The sequence below is a fragment of the Nycticebus coucang genome, chromosome 9 (assembly GCF_027406575.1).
Source record: "Nycticebus coucang isolate mNycCou1 chromosome 9, mNycCou1.pri, whole genome shotgun sequence".
NCBI lineage: Eukaryota > Metazoa > Chordata > Mammalia > Primates > Lorisidae > Nycticebus > Nycticebus coucang.
The window spans coordinates 43,628,003-43,654,123 of NC_069788.1; the positions used below are offsets into that span (position 1 = coordinate 43,628,003).

Sequence of the window (26,121 nt, forward strand, 5' to 3'; positions counted from 1 at the left end):
GCTGTGATGTCACAGCTCACAGCAACCTCTAACTCCTAGGCTTACGCAATTCTCTTGTCTCCGCCTCCCAAGTAGCTGGGACTACAGGCGCCCACCACAATGCCTGGCTATGTTTTGGTTGCAGACGTCATTGTTGTTTGGCAGGCCCAGGCTGGATTCGAACCCGCCAGCTCTGGTGTATGTGGCTGGTGCCTTAGCTGCTTGAGCTACAGGCATCGAGCCTGGAAGTTGATGTCTAACTTCTTTCACTAATAAATGAAGAAAAGTACTGCACCTTTGAAATACAGCAAATGGATTGAGTTCATAATTTAAAAAAATTTTTTTCCTGTCCAAAAAAAAAAATAAATGAAAGTTGATCAGCTCAAACAGTAAAAAAGTGTACAAAGTGTTATCCCAACTTCTAAGCCCATTCTCCAAAGGTAGCTTCTATTAACATTTTGGTGTCTATCCTTTTAGATCCTTTGTGTGTACATAAAATTTTCTTAAATATTATATAACATATTTATATCTTATATATGTATTGAACATATAAAATACCTTCTTTATTTATGTATTCACTACATACATAATCTTGAACACATAAATTCAGTCCTATCATTCTCAAAGAGTCAAAGGCCAAGAAATTTGAGCTGGATCCGTTTTTTGGACTTCTCTTTTCCTCTGTGATATGCTGCATTCCTCATATATAGTTGTACTATGTACTAATAGGCTTGTTAAACCTCTCCTGAAAAGGACTATCAAAGCTTCTCATGAAGGGGCCTTTAATAAGGCAAAGGCTTTTTTGATCACCTTGTCGCTGTTTCCCCAAAGCAACCTAGAGGGCAGTAGATTCTTGAATTTAATTTACCTAGCCAACAAAGCTCATGAAGAAAGGAAGAAAAGATGTGAGTTAGTGCTTGTTGGGAGCTTCTGGTCAACACACAAGGATCCACCTTATCTCATCAAGTTCTGTTCATTAGGGAAGGAGAGACACAAGAGTTACACAAGGGGCCTAACTTAACTTTTTTTATTGGAAGCCCTTCCGAGAAAGGGTCTCGGGGCGCCTGGATAGGGCCATTGGTGTCATTGCTAGTTTGAAGACATTCTGCTCCACTCTGTTTTTCTTTTCCACCCGAATCCCTGCAGCTGTCAATGGGCGTGATGGGTTTGGGCTTAGTTACCACATACCTTCCAGAGGCTGCAATCAGTGCTTATCTGGCTGCTGCGGCACTGCACGTCATATTGTCCCAGCTGACTTTCATCTTTGGGGTTATGATTAGTTTCCACGCTGGTCCCATCGCCTTCTTCTACGTGAGTAATTTCAATCTTCACCTAGGGTTACAAATGTCCCTCCCCTTGCCTCCAAAGAGAAGCAGGCCCCAGCAGAGAAACTCCTGCTAGAGTCCTAGGAATAGTTTCCTCTCTCCTAGATCTAGGTCTTGATTAATTGCAAATGCCAGTTAGACTATGCTTTAACAACTTCAGCTCAGCCTTTTAAATTTACATGATTTACATTAAAATTTGTCCTGCAAGATGCTGTAGCTATATATCATGAACAAATCACCTATGTCCTTTCTGTTACACTGAAACAAATAAAGTGTATCCTATCCTTATTAAACATTACTGCCTCTTTTAATTTCTTTTTCAACTTAAAATATGTCCCCACCCTCACTGTTATGAAATGCTCAAAAAGACCTTCTAGCAACTCCACCTAGGGGCTTCTTTCTAAACTAATCTAGAATAACTGTCATTTTCTAGATTTATGCAATTATGATAACTCTTTCTAAGCCTCTGTAATTTTTCTTTCAGAACATAGTGAATTATTGTCTAGCCCTTCCAAAAGCTAACTCCACTAGCATTCTGTTATTTCTAACTGCTGTTGTTGCTCTGAGAATCAACAAATGTATCAGAATTTCTTTCAATCAATATCCCATCGAGTTTCCCATGGAATTATTTCTGGTAGGTGTTTTTGATGCCTGGAATTCATGGTTAGATAATATAAGAATTTTAAAAAAACATACGTTGACTATGCCAAAGCTGAACATATCTAAACATTCAGTTTTAGATACATATATGCTTATATTTGTAAAACATGCTTAGTTTCCTTGTTTTTATTTTCCTTAAACATTTGCAATTGAGGGTATAGTTGACAAAATTATGTACATTTATAGCGTACAATATGATATTTTGATATGTGTAGACATTGAGAAATGGTTAAATCAAGCTAATGAACATATCTATCACCTGATATACTTACTTTTTGTTGTGAGAACATTTAAGATCTACTCCCTTAGCAATTTTTAAGTTTATAATACTTTATTAACCATCACTGTGCCATACAATAGATGATTAATTCCCTCAAAACATGCTTATTTTTAAGTATTTTTATTTACTGCCTCTTTCTCATAAATTTTCAAAAATACAGGGTTTTTCCTTACAAAAGCAATTCAGTATCATTCTAGAAATTTTGAAAAATATGAAGAAATTTTTTTAAAAGAGGGGAAAGGAGGTTGGCGTGGTGGCTCTTGCCTATAATCCTAGCACTTTGGGAGGCCAAGGCAGGTGGATAGCTTGAGCTCACAAGTTCAAGACCAGCCTGAGCGAAAAGCGAGACCCTGTCTCTACTAAAAAAAAAAAAAAAAAAGAAAACAAAAGAAAAGAAAAAAACTGAGGCAAGAGGATTTCTTAAGCCCCTGAGTTGGAGGTTGCTGGGAGCTATGATGCCATGGCACTCTACCCAGGGCAACAGCTTGAGACTCAGTCTCAAAAATAAAGAAATAAATAATAAAGGGGAAAGGAATAAAAAGAAATACCTCTTAGTTGCACCATCCAGAGACAACTACTATTAATACTTTTTTACTGTCAATTATTCACTCTTTTCTTCTTTCTGACAAACATAAGACAAATCTATACTCAGTATTCGTGAATTTCCATCTTTTTCTATGTAGCAGTTTTATTTTATTTGTTTGTTTTGAGACAGAGCACTTCTATTCCTAGAAACAATGCATAATATTTAGATAATCATATGCCTTTTTTTTTTTTTTAACCCTCTACAGATTCTTGGCTTCACTGCACTTGCAAACAGGATAAGCATGGCCACAGAAACAAGCCACACACTTATTGACATGATTCCTTATAGGTCAGTAATCCTACTTTTCTTTCTTTCTTTTCTTTTTTTTTCTTTTTTTTTGAGTGAGACTCAAAGAATGAGACTCTGCCACTCTGGGTAGGGTACCATGGCGTCATAGCTTACAGCAATCTCAAACTCTTGGACTCAAGTGATCCTCTTACCCCAGCCTCCCAAGTACTAGGACTACAGGTGCTGGCCACAATGCCTGCCTAGTTTTTCTATTTTTAGTAGAGATGGGCTCTTGCTCTTGCTCAGACTAGTCTCAAACTCCTGAGCTCAAGCAATCCACTTGCCTCAGCCTCCCAGACTGCTAGGATTACAGGCATGAGCCACTGTGCGGGGCCGGTAATTATACTTTAGAATATTGCTTTCCTCTTTCTGATACTCTCAGCCTCTGACCACACAGTCTGACTGGTATTTTCTAATAGCAGTCTCTGGCCAAATTAATTTTGGAGCACAGAGACTGACAAAAGGAGAGGGCTAGAACAACTCCTTGTTTTTTCTTTGGTCAGCTCTTTCCTCCCTCTTCATAGTAGAGCCAATTCCCCCCCCCCCCCAAGAAAACTGTTTGCTGCACTACATGCAGCATATATAGACTCAAGTTTTGTTCATGGTGCATTATAGGCCTCTCAACCTCTGTACCTGTCTGATTAACTCTCAAGAGTTGGACAAGAGATGCCTCTGTTTTCCTAGCGTCTCTCCTGTGGCTCAGTGTGCAGGAGATAAACGTTTCTTCTGCCTTCACCCACTTAGACTGAGTAAGTGCTCTTGAGCAACAAAATTTTCTTACTCTGGGTAGAAATAGCCTGGCCTCTGGAGTTATTAGGAACTCAACAATTAATTTACATCATAATTCCTACCAGTGACTATGGGGTGCCACTCATACTTCTTAGGAAATTATACTTTTTTAAACCTTGATTGGATGAATCACATTAGCTAATTGACTGCAGTTTCTTAACTCACAGGCAGGATTTTGAAGAACATTGCCCATTTCTTCATGTTATATTATAGAGAATCCCACAGAGTCAAGAATACTGGCTGAACTCCAGAGTAACAAAACATAGGCTACTCTGGCATAGTCAGATTAAATTGGTCTCATATTCTACCAATTCTCAGTGAAATCTGATGATGGCTAAATCCATTTGAAATTCTAGTCAATTAAAAAGTGTGAACAGGCACCACCTAGGTATCAAGGAAGAGAAAGATAAATAAGACACCGTTCTCTGCCCTCAGGAAAAATAGCAAGAATAACAATGGGATGGATACCTTACATATTTACCTTATTTCATTTGCTCCTCACAGTAATGCCATGAGGCAGATATCTTTTTTTTATGGCTGAGGAAACTAAGGCTTATTAAGTTTAAATGACTTATCCAAGATCACAGAGCTACTCAGTGACAGAGCTACCATTTGAACTCATTGCTCCTTAATTACAAAGTCTATGATAATAATCACTCATATTATACTTACATACTTCTTTTATTAATGACTGATAAACCACACAGCCAAGTTTTGCTTACCTTTTATCATAAGATTCAAGGGTATAGACAAGTGAACATTTCAAAAATTGAATTGTAAACAAAGCTTTGAACTTTTTTTTTTTTTTTTTGAGAAAGAGGGTCTCATTCTCTTGTCCAGATTGGAATATAGTGGTACAATCACAGCTTACTGCAGCCTTGAATTCCTAGGCTGAAGCAATCCTCCCACCTCAGCCTCTTGAGTAGTTGGGATTACAAGTGTGGGCCACCATATCCAGCTAGTTTTTTTATTTTATTTTTTTTTAGAGATGGGGTCTTGCTATGTTGCCCAGATTGGTCTTAAACTCCTGGCCTCAAGCTTCCTCCCACTTTGGCCTCCTAAAGTGCTGGGATTAGAAGTGTGAGCCACTGCACCCAGCCTGAATTCCTTTTTTAAAAAATTATGTATTTATGTAGAGTTGCTAGGGACTAGTTAAATTGAACAATTTAAATTAGCTCCTGCTGTGTCCCAGTCCACTTTTAACCTAATTTTTATTTATTTATTTATTTTATTAAATCATAGGTGTGTACATTAATGCAGTCATGGGGTACAATGTGCTGGTTTTATATACTATTTGATATATTTTCATCAAACTGGTTAATGGTTAATACCTTTATGGCATTTTCTTAGTTATTGTGTTAGGACATTTATATTCTACATTTAGTAAGTTTCACATGTACCCTTGTAAGATCCTTTTAACCTAATTTGCTAACAAGAATTAAATGTTTACACAGAATAGTAAGAAGGAAAAGTAGTAGTTTCGGTTGTTATCAGACACAATATTTAAGCTTTACTAATATATATATATATGATAACAAGTTAGATTTACCAGGTACTTCTTTGGGTATATATTCTTATCTAACTTCTTAAAAGGAAAAGAACGGGGAAATTTGACAAAAAGTTAAATATCTGCCTCTGAGCAATTCAGTGATAGCTCTATTTAGCACATTACCTAGAAAACACCAAGATCCTTCTAAGTTATAGGTTATAAATAGGGAATTAAAGTAGACATTAGTTGGATGGTGAAAAATATGATATTCAAAAGATAGGAATTTAGATTCATAAACATAATAATGATGAGAAATGGGAAGATAGGAGATAATTCTTTTTGGTAGTGTTGCATCACAGTTCACAGCAATCTCAAACTCAAACTCTTGGGCTCAAGCAATTCTCTTGCCTCAGCCTTCCAAGTAGCTGGTACTACAGGCGTCCATCACAATGCCCAGCTATTTTTAGTAGAGATGGGCTCACTCTTGCTCAGGCTGGTCTTGAACTCCTGAGTTCCAGTGATCCACCAGCCTCCACCTCCCAGAGTGCTCCATGAGCCACTGCACCTGGCCAGGAGATACTGCCCCTGGCCAGGAGGTAACTCTTTGAGGTGCCAAAAGTGGATTCTTTCTACTTAAAAGCAAATGAAATTTAAAATGCATGAACTAATAAGGTATTATAATTAGATAAGGGATTATTTGCTTTTTAGAAAAATATATCACAAAATTTCTTAAATAATTTTTTTCCAAGTGTATGGTTCATTTGCCTAAATTTGGAGCTTTACATAATTTTTCAGAAATAAATCAACTATTGTCAAACATATTTTGTCTCTTTAATGAAATGATAAAGGATAAAAGAATAAACATTTCAAATAGCAAACCGTATCTAAAACATATAGACATCACTTCTTGGCCTTTGGCTAATATCAAGTGTAAAACATTTGGAAGATTTTTTTTTTCTGACTTAGAAAGTAATCTACAGAAATGGAGAAGGAAGCATATTAGTGCTTCCAAATTAGGTTTAAAGGATTTTGCCAACATAGATCTATGGAAAAATAATACTCTCCCCAAATTGTCAAGATATCTTTTCCTTTTTTGATCTTTTGATATTGTGATTGATTTTTGAATGTTAAACCAATGCTGCATCCCAAGATAAACCCCACTTGGTCACAGAATATTATAGACTAATTTGCAAAACTAAATTTTTGCATTTATATTCATGAAGAATATTGGCATGAGATTTTCTTTTCTTTTAATATATGTGTCTGGCTGGGTTTGGTATCAGAATATGTTGCCATAATAGAAGGATGTGGGAAGTATTTCCTCATTTTCAACTTCTGGAAGGGTTTCTAAAAAATTGGCATTATTTCTTCCTTAACTATTTGGTAGAATTCATTAATGAAGCAATTTGGGCCTGGAGTTTCATTGTGGGAATGTTCTGAACTATAAATTCAATTTTTTAGTCTGCTGTTTATTAAATAAAACTATAATTAAATTATATAATAATTGTCTATGGGCTTGGCACCTGTAGCTCAGCGGCTAGGGCACCAGCTACATACACCAAAGCTGGAGGGTTCAAATCCAGCCTGGGTTAGAACAACAATGACAACTACAACCCCAAAATAATCAGGTGTTGTGGTGGGTGCCTGAAGTCCCAGCTACTTGGGAGGCTGAGGCAAGAGAATCACTTAAGAGTTTGAGGTTGCTGTGCGCTGTGATGCCACGGCATTCTACCAAGGGCGACATAGTAAGACTCTGTCTCAAAAATAATAATAATAATAATTGTCTATGATTCAGATTAACTATATCTTCTTGAGACTATTAGTTAGTTTTGGTTGGTAATTCAAAGAATGTATCCATTTAATCTAAGTTCTCAAATATATTGGCATAAGGTTATTTATAATATTCTCTAATTATCTTGTTCATATACTGTTAACATTTACCCCTTGAAAAGGTACAAATCAGTGGATTTTAGTATATATTCTTTTGTGCAATTATTACCATCATCTAATTTTAAAATATTTTATTACTCCAAAAAGAAAGCTTAAATTCATTTAGTAGTCAATCCTATTGCTCCTCTTCATAGCCCTTTGCCACCACATCTCTACTTTTGGTCTGTCTGGATTTCCTTATTCTGGACATTTTGTATAAATATAATCATACAATATGTAGCCTTTTGTGTCTGGCTTCTTTCACTTAGCGTAATGTTTTGATGAGTCATTCATTTCGTACCATGTATCAGTACATTCCTCTTTATGGTTGAATAATGTTCCATTGTTTGTATCTACATATTTTATTTATCCAGGGCAGCACCTGTGGCTCAAGGAGTAGGGTGCTGGCCCCATATACCAGAGGTGGTGGATTCAAACCCAGCCCTGGCCAAAAACTGCAAAAATAAATAAATACAATAAAATAAAATTTACCCATTCATTAGTTGAAGGACATTCAGTTGTTTCCATCTTTTGCTTTTTGTGAATATTGCTACTATGAACATTTATGTGCAAGGTTTTGTCGAAGCACTTGTATTTTATTTTATTTTGTTTCATTTTATTCCATTTCATTTCATTTATTTTATTTTTATTTTTTGAGACAGAGTCTCACTCTGATGCCCCATGCTAGAGTGTCATGACTATAGCCTAACTCACATCAACCTCAAACTCCTGGGCTCAAGGGATACTCCTGTCTCAGCCTCCCAAGTAGCTGGGACTACAGGTGCCTGCCATAATGCCTGGCTAATTTTTGTATTTTCAGTAGCGATGGGCTCTCACTCCTGCTTAGGCTGGTTGTGAACTCCTGAGCTCAAGGGATCCTCCCAGCTCAGCCTCCCCGAGTATCCGACCCTGAGCACCTGTTTTTAATTCTTTGAGGTATACACCTAGGAGTGGAATTGCTAGGTCATGTGGTAATTCTGTGTTTAACTTGTTGAAGAACTGCCAGACTATTTTCCACAGAAGCTGCACAATTTTACATTCCCACTAACAGAGCACAAGGACTCTAAGTTTCTCCACATCCTCACTGATACTTTCTGGTTTATTTTTTTTTTCTTTTATTATAGCCCTCATAGTAGGGGGCTTTCTAGAAGTCACAGCCTAAAACTGATCACACTAACCATCCTAGTAGGAGGGCTATAATAAAAGAAAAATAGATAAAATAGTGTATCAGTCTGGCTGTTATTAGCCATTTTTTCAACAACTCATTATTTTGAAAATTGTTAAATAAAGGGGGAAATCAAGCATTTATTATTCCTTTCCTATGAGAACTGCTGTTTGAGGCCAAGAATGGTGGCTGCTCATGCCTGTGATCCTAGCACCTTTGTCTTTTTTCGGCCAGGGTTTGGACTTGCCACCTCCAGCATATGGGGCCGGCGCCCTACCCCTTTGAGCCACAGGCACTGCCCTTTTTTTTTTACAATTACCTGGAAGGATTTGTAGATCCTAGCACTTTGGAAGACCAAGGTGGGAGGATTGTTTGAGGCCAAGAGTTTGAAACTAACCTGGACAACATAGCAAGACTTCATCTCTATAAAACAGTAGTTGGGTATGATGGCATGCACCTGCAGAGTCCCAGACACTGGGGAGGCTGAGGTGGGAGGATTGTTTGAGCCCATGTGGTCAGGGTTACAGTGAGCTATGATGCTCCATTCTGGATGACAGAGCGAGACTCTGTCTCAAGAAAAAAATTAAAATTAAAAAAAGAGAACTGTACTTTGGGGCATCCAAATAGTTGATAATAGGACATTTCGCTTTATAGATATATTCAAGCTAATGTGAGACAAGGGAATTATATAATTAGATTATCACCATTGAGGAATATTAGTATTTCATCTGCTAACATCACAAAAAGAGAAAGTAAATTTTATGTTCCCTAATAGAAGTGCACATCACCACCTATGAAATATTTTTGCTTAAAAAACCAATCCCATAGCTGACCAAACCTGAAGGGCTAACTACCCATTTACAGGAAATACAAGAAACAGAGGAATATGTTAAACCAATGGTGCCCAACCATTTTGGCACCAAGGTCCAGTTTCATGGAACACAATTTTTCCATGAACCATGGGGTTGTGCAGGGAGATGGTTTTGGGATGATTCAAATGCATTACATTTATTGCATAATTTATTTTTATTATTACTACATTGTAATAAATAATGAAATAATTATACATCTTACCATAATGTGGAATCAGTAGGAGGTAAGGTATTCCCTTGCAGTATAAAGCCTGCCACCAGATGCAGTTTAATTGTCCCTTCCCACTCACTGACAGGGTTTTGTTTTGTGACAGTCTCAAGCTTGCCCTGGGTGGAGTGCCATGGCACTCCTGGGCTTAAGCGATTCTCTTGCCTCAGCCTCCCAAGTAGCTGGGACTACAAGCATCTGCCACAACGCCTGGCTTTTTTTTTTTTTTTGGTTGTAGTTGTCATTGTTGTTTGGCAGGCCCGGGCTGGATTCAAACACGTCAACTCTGGTGTATGTGGCTGGCGCCTTAGCTGCTTGAGCTACAGGCGCCGAGCCACTGACAGGGTTTTGATATGAATCTGTAAGCAATTGATTTATTACAGTCTCTGTACAGTCAAACCTCTCTGCAAATGATAATCTGCTAATCTGTATTTGTAGCCACTCCTCAATGTTAGCATCACTACCTCAGCTCCCCCTCAGATCATCAGGCATTAGATTCTTATAAGGAGCATGCAACCTAGATCCCTCACTTGTAGAGTTTACAGTAGGGTTCACGCTTCTGTGAGAATCTAATATTGCTGCTGATCTGACGGGAGGCAGAACTCAGGTAGTGATGCCAGTAATGGAGGACAGCTGTCAATACAGAAGTGTTGCTCACTTGCTCTCTCTGCCACTGCTCACCTCCTGTGGTGCAGCCTGATTCCTAATAGGCCCCAGACTGGTACCAGTCCTCGGCCCGGACTGGGGACTGCAATGTTAAATGACAACATAGAGATGCAATCAGCAAAATCCAGACTGTGAGAAACTATAAGACCAATGACCGTATTCCCTTAACCAAAATTGCAGTGAAGAAAAAACAAATGGAGGGAGATCCTGTAGCTTAAAAGAGATAGAAGAGGGGCAGTGCCTGTGGCTCAGTGCGCAGGGTGCCGGCCAGCCCCATATACCGAAGGTGACGGGTTCAAACCCAGCCCCGGCCAAACTGCAACAAAAAAATAGTCGGGCATTGTGTCAGGTGCCTGTGGTCCCAGCTACTCAGGAGGCTGAGGCAAGAGAATTGCCTAAGCCCAGGAGTTGGAGGTTGCTGTGAGCTGTGACATCACGGCATTCTACCGAGACTCTGGTCTCAAAAAAAAAAAATAAATAAATAAATAAAATAAATATATATCAAACATGTATGAGTGGTTGTAGGCTGTGTGCTTATAAAAGAACCAGAAACATAGTCTTTAACTTCTGAGAAGTCACAGCCTAAAACTGATCACACAGAAGCTGACTTAACCAATGCTCTGGCCAGGTACAATGGGAATGCCTGTAATCCTAGAACTCAGGGAGGCCAAGGCAGGAGAACTGCTTGAGGTCAGGAGTTTGGGACCAGCCTGAGTAAAAGCAAGGCACTGCCTCTACAGAAAATAGAAAAATTAGCCGGCACCAATGCCTGTAGTCCCAACTACTCGGGAGTCTTTGGCAGGAGGATCACTTGAGCCTGGGAGTTTGAGGTTGCTGTGAGCTATAATGACACCACTGCACTCTAGCCAGAGCAATTGAGTGAGACTGTCTCAAAAAACAAAACAAAAAGTCCAGATGCTCTGAACAACAGAATAATATTGCTAAACCAATACATGAATAGACAAGCATCCATTCCCAAGAGCATAAACATGCCTCAGTTCTCTGGACAGCAATCTGATGATAAAAATAATAAAGAAGAAAGTTTATTGTGCTAAACAAGTAGAGTTTCCTAGCTAACAGAAGGGTAGGAAATATATCTGAAAAGAGGTTTTGATCATGGTTCATAGGTATTTGGGGATGTTCTGTATGGTATGATCTTAACAGAAATAGAATGTATTGCATTAGAATTAGATGGCTGTGGCTATCAGCAAAATGAATGTCTCAACAGTCTGGTGACCTCAAAACTATAGGAAGGAGAGTGTGGCTAGAATTTGGAAGTAATCTGTGTAAAGGACAATGACTAAAGTTATACCATGAAGGATTTGAGTGTGAATAGAAAGGAATTCATTGATTATTTTAGCGCTAAAACATATTAGGTATCTACCAATGTCTACCCACTGGCATGGTTCCAAACAGTATTGAGAAACCATCTTTCATGAATCTTGCAGTTTGCCTGTTCTATTTGTTGCTATTATTACATGGTAGAAACCTTGAACTAGAAGACAGCAGAGCATGTTCTCTTAATAGCTTTTATCCTTTGGCTTGCTTTGTAAGCAGTTTTGGCAGGCTGCTGCCTCAATTGCTCTACTTGTCCCTTATTGTCATTTACTTTAAAAAAGGAGGCCAGGCCTGCCTAGTATGAGAAGAATAGAGTGGGGAGGTGCCAATAAAAGATTCCTGCTATTGGCCAGGCATGGTGGCTCACGCTTATAATCCTAGCACTCTGGGAGGCCAAGACAGGTAGATGGCTTGAACTCAGGAGTTTGAGGACAGCCTGAGCAAGGGCAAGACCCCATCTCTACTAAAACTAGAAAAACTGGCCAGGCATTGTGGCAGATGCTGGTAGTCCCAACTGCTTAGGACACTGAAGCAGGAGGATTGCTTGAGTCCCAGCATTTGAGGTTGCTGTAAGCAATGATGATGCCGCGGCACTCTACCCAAGGGGACAGAGGGAGACTCTGTCATGAAAGAAAAAAAGATTCTTGCAATCTAGGAATAATTTCACTGTTTTATTCCAGCTTCCTGTTTCCTGTAACACCAGATTTCAGCATTCTTCCCAAGATAATTTTCCAAGCCTTGTCCTTATCTTTGGTGAGCTCCTTTCTGCTCATTTTTCTGGGCAAGAAGATTTCCAGTCTTCATAACTACAGAGTCAATTCCAACCAGGTAAAAAGACTATTATTTCCTCTGGCCCTTAAGCCATTTGTTCTCCAATCTGAGCCTCCTGCCAACATGAAGAGTGCTTTCTTCTTTAATCAGAGAGTCACTTGGACCATAATTTGAACTGTAATCATAAAACGATTTTTGAGAGGTGATGGATACTTAACTTTGAAGTCACTTGAATTAAGATGGGTGTTATTCCCCTGAACAGAAATGGTGCAGCAAGGCAAGAAGATAACATATGGCATCATGTTGTTAATCTAGGAGAGTTCCACTTTCCTTAATTTTATCTTGCTTTCTACCAAGTCCTTAGAAGTCAATCACATACTAAGGCACTACAAGAAATGCTGTGGACTATCCTGTATAAAACCCTAGCTACTAAAATAATTGAGTTGGCCTTAAAGAAAAAGAAACAGTCTTTGGTTTTTGTTTTTGTTATTTTAAGGGAAATCTCCAGCTTCTCTGAGTTTAGCTTTTCCCCTAGAACTCAGGAGGGAAATATGGAAGCAATAGGTGTCCCAGTTTGACTTTTAGGATAGCAGAGAAGGAAGAGTGAAGAAGACACTGCGCCATTCTAAGTCCTTGTGATCATGCGAAAGAGAAGAAAAAGGCTAGAGCCTCGTTTTCTCACCTTGAAAAGGTGTGTTTCTTGTGATCATTAGCTGAAATGAAGATTCAATTTAATTTAGGAAATCAGATTTGCCATCCTTTTATTCTTTCTAACAATATTTCAATCTGTTATTTGAAGTGATATAAACCCTATCTTCATACACAAGAAATAAACAGTATACCTTTAGCTCAAAATCAAATCATCATTCTTCAACAAAGAATGGGCCTAAAATACCTGCCGTTTCTTTGCAGGATTTAGTGACCATTGGACTTTGCAATGTTGCCAGTTCATTTTTCAGATCTTATGTGTTTACTGGTGCTATTGCCAGGACTATTATCCAGGAGAAAACTGGAGGAAGACAACAGGTGTGTTGACATAGAATTTAATCTCTAATATATAAAAGAAATTTGTGTCAATTATATGTATATTTGTTGAAGGGGATTATATGAGTTTAATCCTGTTATTGTTTTAATGATATGCTAGATGGGAAAGACTTCTTGGAAGAGTTTGGATTCCATGTTTGCCTTAATTTTTGCTCAGATTTTGTCTTGAAAGTTACATATCAATGTGAAACTTAGTCATTTTCTATAGAAATATTATACGTAAGAAGTTTCCATATATTAGCTGACAAAAGCCCATTTCTATGTAATAACCTAAGGATAACAATATTTAAGTTAAACTTATCACCGATTAACATTTTGTTTTCCCTATGGGGAGCAGCATTGTCATACCTACTCCGGGAAAGCACTAATTCAACTCTTTCCACACTGGCAGCAAACTAAAAATTTTCCTGGTTTCTTCAAAGGGCATGACAAGAAAGACAGAGTCAGATCTTTGTCTATGAAAGCCTAGGGAATTTGTGGCTGATCTACTTTTGTATAAGAGAAAATTATCTAGGTCAGACTCTCTTCAGGTATTCTGAATTAGTAACCTAAATGTTTAGGTGAGGGGAGGGGCAAGGGAGAATGGTATAAAAAAGACTCAAAAGGCAAACTGATGACAGGCATGAGTTTTCTGATTCCAATGTTTATGAGTTTTGAACTGGCTAGAGAAAAGTTACAGAACAATAACATGAGAGGTGTCCCATCTGAACTATGTAGCATGATGAAATGTCAGAAAGCTATCAGAACTGAAACTAGGGTAATCCTAGGGAATGAGTCAGGACTCAGATGGAAGAGAAGCAATGGCAGTGGTCAACGACAAGCTTATGCTGCAAAAACATACCAAAAAGGTATAGCTGTGGTCAGAAACTGATGTGCCAGAAGAATGGAACCTACATTTCAGTGGGGAAAGATAAAATGTCACAGTCCATGGGCAAATTTATGATGACGTATAAGATAAACGCTAGTAAAAGTCAGAAAGATAAATGGGCAAGGGCAAGAGCACAGGTCTAGAGTAAGATTACATCTTATCCTTTTATCTGGACTGAGTCTTCTTGTCACAGAACTTCTTCCAGACACATTGTCCTTTTCCATTATTGCTTAACAGACAGAAGGAATTTGGGCTTTGTTAAAAAAGAAGGATGTTCTGGCTGGGTGCGGTGGCTCACACCTGTAATCCAGCACTGTGGATTGCTGGAGTTCAGGAGTTCGAGACCAGCCTAAGCAAGAGCAAACCCCCTTCTCTACTAAAAAATAGAAACACTAGCCGGGTGTTGTGGGCACCTATAGTCCCAGCTACTCGGGAAGCTAAGGCAAGAGGACCACTTGAGCCCAAGAGTTTGAGGTTGTTGTGAGCTATAATGATGCCCTGGCACTCTGACCCAAGGCAACAGAGTGAGACTCTTGTCTCAAAAAAAAAAAAAAAAAAAAAAGTAAAAGAAAAAAAGAAAGATGTTCTATACAAATATGCAAAAACTGGGGAGTCAAAATGAGAGGGTTTTTGAGTGGGGGCAGTGGCTCTTGCCTATAATCCTAGCACTCTGGGAAGTTGAGGTGGGAACATTGCTTGAACTCAGAAGTTCAAGACCAGCCTGAATAAAAACAAGACCCCATGTCTATAAAAAGTAGAAAAATTAGCCAAGGGTGGTGGCATGCCCCTGTAGTCCCAGGTACTTAGGAGGGTGAGGCAGGAGTATCGCTTGAGCCCAGAAGTTTGAGGTTGCATTGACCTATGATGACCCTACTGCACTCTATTGTAGGCAAAAGAGTGAGACCGTCTCTCAAAAAAAAAAAAAAAGAAAGAAAAGAAAAGAAACAGGGTTTTATGATAAGAAGAAATAGAAATGGCAATTCCAGAGATTCGTTCCACTAATTTTTTAAGACATGCTGTTTTGTTGTTGTTGTTGTTGTTGTTGTTTTTTTCAGTTTCTGGCCGGGGCTGGGTTTGAACCCGCCACCTCTGGCATATGGGGCCAGCGCCCTACTCCTTTGAGCCATAGGCACCGCCCAACATGCTTTGTTTATTCAGCATACAAGCATAACATAAATTAGGGAGACAAAGGCCGAGTGTGGTAGCTCACACCTGTAATCCTAGCACTCTAGGAGGTACAGGGTAGAGACCAGCCTGAGCCAGAACAAGATCTCATCTCTAAAAATGGCTGGGCATTGTGGTGGGCACCTGTAGTCCCAGCTATTCGGGAGGCTGAAGCAAGAGAATTGCTTTAGCCCAAGAGTTTGAGGTTGCTGTGAGCTGTGATGCAACAGCACTCTACCAAAGGCAACAAAGTGAGACTCCGTCTAGAAAAATGATAATAAAATAAAAATAAATAAATAAATTTGGGAGATGAGATGCACACAACTGGAAAAAACTAAATCAAAGTGCCAGGAAAACTGAGTGCAGAATTAGGGCAATAAACAAAAAGTGCTATAAGTATTGCAAGAAGGAGAATGATGGAAGAAGTGGAACTTTCATGAGTACCTAAAGGTGGTTAGGGTAGGCATCGATGAAAGGAGAAAGAATGGTTACAGTTCAACCTCAGAGCTGTTATAAAGACAGGACTCCATGCACGCAATGTGGCTGGAGAAAGAATAGCTTTGCCAATTGCACTCACTGATTCTGGGAACAGAAAAGCCAAATTTTGGGAGGGCCTCAGCAGATGATTGGATTTCTAATGTCTGAACAAGCCCATTTTTATCATTTTAGCCTGCTGGACAGAGAGTCTGTCTCAAAGGCAGCCTATGGCTCTTGTTCTGCTTTCAGCTGCCATATTGTTTACTTGTGTAGTACATTTCCTACCAGTGACACATCTCAATGAAGCGTAGTGGCCTGGCACAGGGAGGCATGACCCTAGGGATGCTGGTCAGCCCTTCCCTGAAACCTTAATATGCCCAGTGCAAATCCCTGGCTTAGACAGAGAATGCTGCTGGCTCCTGGCCCTACACATTGCAGCTGCCAAGACTCTACTCTTGATTTTCCGATCTGGATTAGAAAAGGCCTCAGGGACTCATTCAGCCCTTCTTTTTCTCAGAGCAGTGGGGTGTTCCATAAACCCCTTTTCTCTGAGGCCTTTTTTATTCACTCTGCCTGACAGTACCCCCATTTCTTCGAAGTTCCTTAGTACTATAGGAAAGAAAAGGAGGGGGCTGGCTCTGAACCTCTCAAAAATGACTAGCTACCAAGCATCACTTTATTTTTATTTTTCATCTGTTATAAGTATAAACTGTGTATCCATGTCTGGATTTCACTTTAATTTTTCCTTGGCCAGAACTTATTTCCCTCCACTGGTTGCCTCAAAACCTATTCGCTCTTCTAGCTTCATGCTCAGCCTGAGGTGTAGGCAGGCCTGGCCCATGCTCAGCCTGAGGGGAGGCTGTGAAGAGCCTTAGGCCTATGGCCAGTTGGATTGCCCCCTACTCCATGCTCCTCATCTGCTTCTAATCATTGTGCTTCTCTGTTCTTCATGATTGATTCCTTTCCTTGTTCCCTGAACTGGCCTTTTTGCCCAGGCTTCCAGAACTGCTTTAAAAATGGATTATTATAGGGTGGCCCCTGTGGCTCAAAAGAGTAGGGCGCTGGCCCCATATACTGGAGGTGGTGGGTTCAAACCTGGCCCTGGCCAAAACTGCAAAAAAAAAAAAAAGGACTATTATAAAAGAGAGAAATTGGTTGTGCTCTTTTGTTAGGAAGCAAATGAAGGCAGTGAAGAGAGCCTGGATTTTGGAGTCAAGGTGGTCAGGAGCTTTAAAACCTGACACCATGCTTCCTACATGTGCACAACCTTGGGCAAATGGGGATAAAACCAATCTTTCCATTGTGAGAATTAAATTAGACACTAATTGTGTCCACTATAGTGCCTGTTACTTAAGAGATGTTCAAAAATCATAGTTTTGACCCAGGATCCCTAATTCTTGGGGGTGGGGGGGCGGGACATTCAATAATCTGCTGTCCTACTTCACGGAACCACTGCATATGGAGCAATCTGCATGTTGATAGTGGCTATGACTATGGGAACTCACATTGTTTTGAACCCTAGGAGAAAAGGCAGTCAATCTTTGTTTAAGAAAGCGTGGAAAATAGCTGGTCATTGTGGCGGGTGCCTGTAGTCCCAGCTACTTGGAATGCTGAGGCAAGAGAATCGCTTGAGCCCAAGAGTTTGAGGTTGCTGTGAGCTATGACAGCTTAAGACTCTGTCTCAAAAAAAAAAAGAAAGAAAGAAAAAGAAAAGAAAGCTTGGAAAAGTGATAGAATATCAGAGAAGAAAAGTAAAACATGCATGAGACACAGTTTTACAGTGCTTGCTGTTTTTAGACCCTGTTCAGGGCCTAAAACAGGCCGAGATCCTAAAGTCATCAGGCATGCCCTGAGGGTGGTCCTTGGATCCCAAAGTCTACTGCTATGAATGTGCAGCTGAGAGAGATACATAATTCTCAGCAGGCCTCCACACCTCTCTGAGCAGCTAATTTTATGAGATTTGGTGTCTTAGTTTGTACTCATTTTAGTACAGATTTTATATAACTTACTTTGCTGCCTGCCTATCTCTGTTTCCTTAAAAATAATCGGAAGAATTTTGAAGAAAAGTGATGGGAAAGAAATGGCCTGATATATTTTCCTGCACTCATCAAAGTAGTTTTTTTTTTTTTTTCTATAGTGCCAGCGAAGACCAACTAAAGCTAGAGACATAAATTAGATCCAGCAACAGGCTGATATGTAAACCGGCTAGAGGGGCTTATGGGCTCAGTTACCTGCTTCAGATCCAGTGTTTGAAATGTTTGCCATCAGAGCTTCCTAAGTTTCAGCTGGTGATCAATCCATTTCCTGACTCCTTCTCCCTGCGTTACTCTCATGTCGTCCTGCTTTTCTACATCAGGCCACTCACTTTTGCTATGAATCAGCTGGGATGGGGAAAGAAGGAAGGACATTGATTGCATTGCAATTACTTTTAGTAACGCATTCATATGGCAAATAGACATGAGTAGTGATAGGGTAGGAAAGTATATTTTCCCCACATAAAAAATAGAGAAAAAGTTAGAGAACCATTGCTGAGTAATCCTGTAGTAGACTATATCTGAGGCACTCTTTCTAGTATATGCCATTATTTTCTTTCTTTCTTTCTCCTTTTTTTTTTTGAGACAGAGTCTCACTCTATCACCCTGGATAGAGTGCCATGGTGTTATAGCTCACAGAAATCTCAAACTCTTGGGCTCAAGCTATCTTCTTGCCTTAGCCTCTCAAGTAGCTACAGGACTACAGACACCTGCCACAACACCTGACTATTTGTAGAGACGTGAGGGGGGGGGGGTCTCATTCTTGCTCAGGTTGGTCTCGAACTCCTGAGCTCAGGCAATCCACCTGTGTCAGCCTCCCAGAGTGCTAAGATTACAGGTGTGAGCCACCACGCCCAGCCCTTATATGCCATTATTTTCATTTGTGGTTATAGTAACCCAGCTCCTAATTCCTATGACACTGATTTATATTATTTTTATTAGTAGGAGCTTAAAAAATGGAAATTTAACATTAGAGGATACAGTGAGTTCAAGACTACATCCAGTGAGCCTTAGGCTTATAGAAGGAACCATGTTTCTTAGCTTTCCAACTTTATTTGCCAAGTGAGAATCACTGCTTACCAAGTGACACTGAGCCCAGCTGGGATAGGATCCAGAGATGCTATATACAGCCTTGACTCATGTTTGTGGATTTTTTTTATTACACTAAAGCAGAGAGAAACTGAAGCAGAAAGAAAATCCTATTCCTAAAAATGGGATAGGATTATCATTGTATTTTTTAAAGATGAAGCACCACTGAAGCAGTTAAATGGATCATTATCCAAGCTCCAAACAAAAGGGTATGGGGTGGGCTATTTATATAGGAAGCAGGACGGTTGGGATTTTAGGGTTGTCAGTGAGGAGTCTACTAGGACTTTTTAAAATTGTACAAGAAGAGGTCAAAGTTAGGAGGGAATGCAAATCAGATTTTAGGAAACTTCAGATTCACAGCACAGAGCTGTGGCAATAAAGATTCAGATGCCCAGGACAATGTGGAGCCTTTCAGAGAGCATTTGTGCGTTCATTCAACACATATTTATTGAGTACCTAGTATATGTTTAGCACTCAATAAGACCTGAAAATGTTAGTTCAACAAAAATGCACTTATGCTGAAGCCAATTCCTTTTAAGAAAAAATGACATGCATCTCATCAAGCAGAAGGCCTCAGGTGCAGACAGGGACCAGTATGTTCCTGATGGTTTCTCTCCAACTGGCTCTGTCTCCTCAGTTTGCATCTCTGGTAGGCGCAGGTGTGATGGTGCTCCTGATGATGAAGATGGGACGCTTCTTCTACCAACTGCCAAATGTAAGTAGGCCTGATCAAATAACTAAGAAAGACCAAATATCTAGATTGCACCTTGCCGCGGCATCTCTGGGGAGAATGGCATTCAGCTAGTCCCCAGTGGTTGTTCCAACCTATCTTTAGTCTCTTTCATTTAAAATAATAGTATCTGCATTACAGGATTGGGAATTAAATAAGATAAGAGAGATATATGTGTGTATTTATGTGTAAGATACATGTATTCTTTTTAAATTAAAAAAAATACAGTTTCAATCAAAAGCCCTATATTTTAAACTATAATGTCGTGTGGACTGCCAGCAGGCACCTGAGAGTTCCTCTACATACTATTTTCTTTATTAACGCTGCTTCACAGATGTTGCTTTGATAAATTTTGAAACATGTGTAGATGCTATTGTAACTAATGTAATGCTTTTATTTAAAAATATTGAGTTCACAGGTGGCGCCTGTGGCTCAAGGAGTAGGGCACCAGCCCCATATACTGGAGGTGGCGGGTTCAAACCCGGCCCTGGCCAAAAATGGTAACAACAACAACAAAAATAATACAGAGAATGAGAAAAATAACTAGAAACAATAAAATAAAATGTATAAAAAAGTGTGAGCAGATTGAATAAAGACTTCTTTTAAAAAAATAAAAATAAAAATATTGACTTCAGGCTGGGCAATGTGGCTCACGCCTGTAATCCTAGCACTCTGGGAGGCCAGGGTGGGCAGAATGCTTGAGTTCAGGAGTTTGAGACCAGTCTGAGGAAGAGTGTGACCTTATCTCTACTAAAAATGGAAAAACTATCCAGATGTTGTGGCAGATGCCTATGGTCCCAGCTACTCTAGAGGCTGAGGCAAGAGGATTGCTCAAGCCCAAGAATTTGAGGTTGCTGTGAGCTATGATGCCATGCACTCTACCCAGGGTGACAGAGTAAAACTCTATCTCAAATAAATAAATAAAAATATTGAGTTATTATACATGATTTTTGTCCTCATAAGTAAAAAAATAAAAATCCATTACCTATGGATGCAGAAAATGTATATATATACACATAAGGCTTGTTCAGAAAGTACTGAGCCATGTAATATGAAAAATAGAGACATACATAAAAACATATGTACATACATATATACATATATACACATTTACATATATACGTACCTATGTATACATGTATAGAAAATGCCATAACAGTGTCTGGCTTACATTAAATGCTCAAGAAACATTAATTATAATTATCATTCTCATTAATCTTTTTATTGCTTAAGCAATAAAGTAAGCTTTATAAGTAAAGATTCAGTGAAAAATGACCAAAATAGATTTCAGATGCCAGACCCCATTCCAACACAAGCTTAGAAACTTACTGTGCATTCATACAATCTGTTTTCTAACACTGCTTCCAGAAGATCTTGTTCTCCTTTTGTATGAACTCAGTCCTCCCATTACTTCCGCACTGCCTCTTAGTTCACAACACTAGAACGCAGGTCTGAATGTTGAGTTTTACACTCAGTATCCAGCTAGGATGCTTCTATATATGAATGTGGCATTTCTTCTCTTTATGTGAAACTGATCACCCTGAACTTAAAGTTGCCAGGTATGTTAATTACTGGCTCTAATCAATTTGTTCTAAGTTACAGTATAGATCCATATTCAGAGACCATCATTTCCTTTTAAGTTTTCTTCATGTTCCCTTTAGCTATTTTTAGGTAGTACTTAGGGAGATGGGGGGTTTCTTTGTTGATATAGCAGCTTGGTTACACAGAAGTGGCTGTCCCTGAAGCTGGAGTGGTGGTAAATGTTGTCCCCATCCTTATGAACACTTCCCTACCACCTGGTCAGTATCAGGTTTCAGTAGGGCAGGACCACCACAATGTGGCTGCTGCCTTCTGCTCTTCCAAATCAAGGATCTTGGAGCCCAGGCATGGATCTATACAAGGACAGTGAGATTAATAAGCTGTGTTGAACATGCAGGCTATCCTCAGATTCCCAGCAGACGTCATCTCCAAAATTTAGTTTATACAGCACTTTGGATGCTGTAACTCTAGGAATCTATTTTAGGAGGGCCACTTACTAATTTACTTTGAAAACTATAATGTTTTCTTTACGTCTAGAAGCAGCAGAATTTTTAAAATTTCAAACAAACAAAAACTATCAGAATTCACTGAAGGGTATGATAAAAATTGGTTGCACTCCTCTATTATAAATGTGTTGGAGACAAAACAGCCCTTGCTTTTTGGCTAGCCATTTTCTACCTATGTTACAGGCTTCAGTTAGTATGTGTCTGGGTGAGCAGATGTGAATATAATCTAATCAATGGAATATCTGAATTACTATTATCAACGAGGGTCTATGAGTATTAGACTATAAACTGCAGATAGCTTGTTGCAAAATCTTATTAGAGTCATTAGCAAGGTATCCAGGCTAAGATCTCAACTAATTACAAGAAGACCAACACAAATTTTGAAAAACATGATACAAAATAATATATTCAATATTATTCAAATTGTATGTGGAAAAAGTATATAGAACATACTAACTTTTATATTTTTTTATACTTAATTCTTGTATATTTATTTGGTTGAGTTTTTTTACATTTTTTTATTTTTATATATACATGTATTTATTAGGTTTCCATTTTTTGCCTTCACAAAATTAAAGAAGCTTAAAATTTAATAGCAATAACAATGTTTAAGATAAGGACTAGAAACAAAAACCTCATAAAGAATGAACAAACTTAAATACATTCAGAAAAGAAATCCCAGAATTGCTACATCGAAATATTAAGCAATAATAATAATAATAATGCAAAGAAAGTAACATTCACATTGTCAAATAAGAGTATGTCTATTATAGAATGCTTTGACTCTGAGATTCAGTATGGAGTCATCAGTTAACTTATTATTTTTTTAAGTCTCAAAAAATAGACAACTAATATTTATAAATAAAAGTAAAAGATAATTTCAAAAACCAGATCATGCCAAATCTTAAAGACAATAGAAAAAGAAGAAATACTTCAAAATCATTCTACTTGATCTGGGTAGAAAATCAGTGACTAATGCTCACATAAATTGGATTTAATTTTGACCAAAGTACATTACTTAAACATTAATTTTTAATTCAACTTGTTAATATGTTGTTTGGGATATTGCATCCTCATTTATAAGTGAAATATGTTTGTAATTTCCCCTTTATAATAATAAATTCTCTCCAATTTTAATATCAGATGTACCCGGATCAAGAACATACCGACTTTTTTTTATTTATTTATTTTTTTTTTTGAGGCAGAGCCTCAAGCTGTAGCCCTGGATAGAGTGCCGTGGCATCATAGCTCACAGCAACCTCCAACTCGTGGGCTCAAGTGAGTCTCCTGCCTCTGCCTCCCAAGTAACTGGGACTACAGGTGCCCACCACAATGCCTGGCTATTTTTTGGTTACATCGTTGTTTGGCAGGCCCAAGCTGCATTCAAACCCACCACCTCAGGTGTATGTGGCTGGCACCTTAGCCACTTGAGCCACAGGCACCAAGCCAGGATACTGACTTTTAATAATGGTTATCTTTTGGGAATGATGGAAAGTGTATATGAGTTAATTCTTTTTTACACAATGAGCATGTTTTACTTTTATATTCAGAAAGATAAAAATTTTCTCATATGTTGTTTTGTGAAGAGATTTATGTCCTCTCCATACTCCCAGATTCAAGTTGAAAATCTTTCAAAAACTCTATGAAGTTGTCTCTGCAAATTACAGAAAGTTTGGAGGGCCTTGATAGGAAATAAGTTGGAAAGAAGATGGTTGGTGGGGGGGAGAGTAATTCCTCAGGGCTTCATCTTTGCTCTTCCTTCTTCTACTATCCTGTTGTATTCATTTGGTCACTGAGTATCCGCAGAAAGCTGGCGTAAGCTTGGACCCAGCCATTCCTGATGGTAGAATCAGTTCTAATTCCCAGGCAGAGTATATGGAGGAGAGGACAGTTAGGAAAAGGCTAAGAAAAGTTAAACCAATGCCAGGACTTCATGAACACAAAAAAATGTTTCTTAAAGTAGGTTAGGTTCTACTTCGAAGCTCAGATGATGTTTATATTCTTATGAGTACAGATCTTTACTTAAAGAAGCTATCTTTCCATTAGAAGAATAGATGTGCTCATATTTAAAACCTTGGAAAATCCATAATATATAAAAATATCATTCACAATTACAAAATAAAAGACTATGAACATTTTAGGCTGGGCATCTATAGCTCAGTGGTTAAGGCTCCGGCCACATGCACTGGGGCTGGTGTGTTTGAACCTGGCCCGAGCCTGCTAAAAAAAAAAAAAAAAAAAAAAATAGCTGGGCGTTGTGGCAGGAGCCACATCTTTTAAAGGCACTTACAAGGGTACATGTGAAATTTACTAGGTGTAGAATATAGATGTCTTAACACAATAACTAAGAAAAATGCCATGAAGGCTATGTTAATTAGTTTGATGAAAACATTTCAAATTGTATACAAAACCAGCATGATTGCATTAATGTACACAGCTATGATTTAATAAAAAAAAAATGTTTTACTGGATCAGATCCAGTTTATTTAGCCCACTTATTAGTGTAAATATGTTTAATGTCTCCATCTTCATGAGATGCTTTGGTTCTGGCTTTGGCTTCTATTGGTTCCCAGGCGCTTTAGGATCAGCTCTGTCAGGAGATACTTCTTAATCAGCATCTTCCTCCCCAAACAACTGGTTGGACAAACATTTTGCCCAAACAATGCAATGAATAGGTTCTGAAGGTATGTTACAAATTGTACAGCCAGGAAAAGTTCTCTGCATTAGCTTAAGACAACATTTACAACACTCGGCCACCACCTTTTTGATAGTATTTTCCTATCCAAGATAACCAGTAGTTCTACTCTCAAAAAGAGGGACATCAACTGTCAGACACATCTTTTTAACATGGTTTCAGGCAGCTCTGTTATCTAAAGCATTTATAACCAGTATAAGCTTTTGAAAAATTCCACATTATAGTTGAGGTTCATGATATTGTTGTGGTAGGCAATGATACTAGCTTTTGGGTAAAACTGCAGACAGGTACAGTGGCTCATACCTGTAAACCTAGCACTCTGGAGGGCCAAAGTAGGTGAATTGCCTGAGCTCATGAATTTGAGACCAGCCTGAGCCAGAGCCAGAACAAGACCTCATGTCTAGGCGGCACCTGCAGTTCAGTGAGTAGGGCGCTGGCCATATACACTGAGGCTGGCGGGTTCGAACCCCGCCCCGGCCTGCCAAACAATGACAACTACAACCAATAAATAGTCGGGTGTTGTGGTGGGCACCTGTAGTCCCAGCTACTTGGGAGGCTGAAACAAGAGAATCACTTAAAGAGGGACTTTACCTAACCATTGCAATCAGTGTAACCTGGCTTATTGTACCCTCAATGAATCCCCAACAATAAAAAAAAAAAAAAAAAGAATAAAAGGAAAAAAAAAGAGAATCACTTAAGCACTAGAGTTTGAGGTTGCTATGAGCTGTGATGCCATGGCTCGCTATCTAATTGACATAGTGAAAGTCCGTCTCAAAAAAAAAAACAAAAAACACCTCACCTCATCTCTAAAAAAATAACCAGGAGATGTGGTGGCTCCTATAGTCCCAAGTATTTGGGGGACTGAGGCAAGAGGATCGCTCGAGCCCAAGAGTTTGAGGTTGCTGTGACCTATGATGCCGTGGCACTCTACCAAGGATGACAAAGTGAAGCTCTGTCTCAAAATAAATAAATAAATAAATGAATGAATAAAACTGCAGTATGCTTTCTTTGGCAACCTATGCCTTTGACCTTCCAACATGTATCCTTTGAAACAAAAACTGCCTATTGATTTAGCTAACATTGATATTATCTAGATCAGCAATTCTCAACCTGGATCCTGTGGATCACGACCCACAGGATCTGTATTAAAGGGCCCTGGCCTTAGGAAGGTTGAGAAACAGTGATCTAGATCAATCAGGTCAATGTCAGAGAAGCCAGTGAGCACCAGGTTCTTGAGGAGCTTGTAGCCAGTTCTGCCTGTGCTCACAACCTGGTCCCCAGCCATGGCCTCAGCCAGTTCCCAGTGCTACGGTGGGATGACCACAAGCTGAGACGCTGTGGAGGCAAAAGAACTCCTGTTTATTTTTTATTTATATATATTTATGGGATACATGTGTAATCTTGTTATACTATCATACTGCATTGTGGTGTATTCAGGGCCCACATCAGCATTTTTTGAAATATTGTCAAATGACATTCCAGAAGGGTGGTGTCTTATTATACTCAACAAACATGAGTTAGCCATCATTTAACTTTTTTTGTGGCCCATCATTTAATTTGATGGACAAAATAATGGTATCTCGCTAGTGAAATAATTACAGTATATAATGATTAAACTTGAATAAAAGGCC

The 26,121-nt window shown here is 38.9% G+C and overlaps 1 protein-coding gene across 4 annotated transcripts in view; it reads left to right on the forward strand.

Annotated features, from left to right (window-relative positions):
- SLC26A8 (solute carrier family 26 member 8) overlaps nt 1-26,121 on the forward strand; it is an 82,541-nt gene that overhangs the window by 34,120 nt on the left and 22,300 nt on the right. For all 4 annotated transcript variants that reach the window (XM_053603804.1, XM_053603805.1, XM_053603806.1 and 1 more), the window contains 6 exons: nt 1,126-1,290; nt 1,789-1,938; nt 3,036-3,118; nt 12,255-12,402; nt 13,258-13,371; nt 19,658-19,735. In XM_053603804.1, coding sequence (XP_053459779.1) covers nt 1,126-1,290; nt 1,789-1,938; nt 3,036-3,118; nt 12,255-12,402; nt 13,258-13,371; nt 19,658-19,735 — 738 coding nt within the window. The remainder of the gene's footprint in view (nt 1-1,125; nt 1,291-1,788; nt 1,939-3,035; nt 3,119-12,254; nt 12,403-13,257; nt 13,372-19,657; nt 19,736-26,121) is intronic.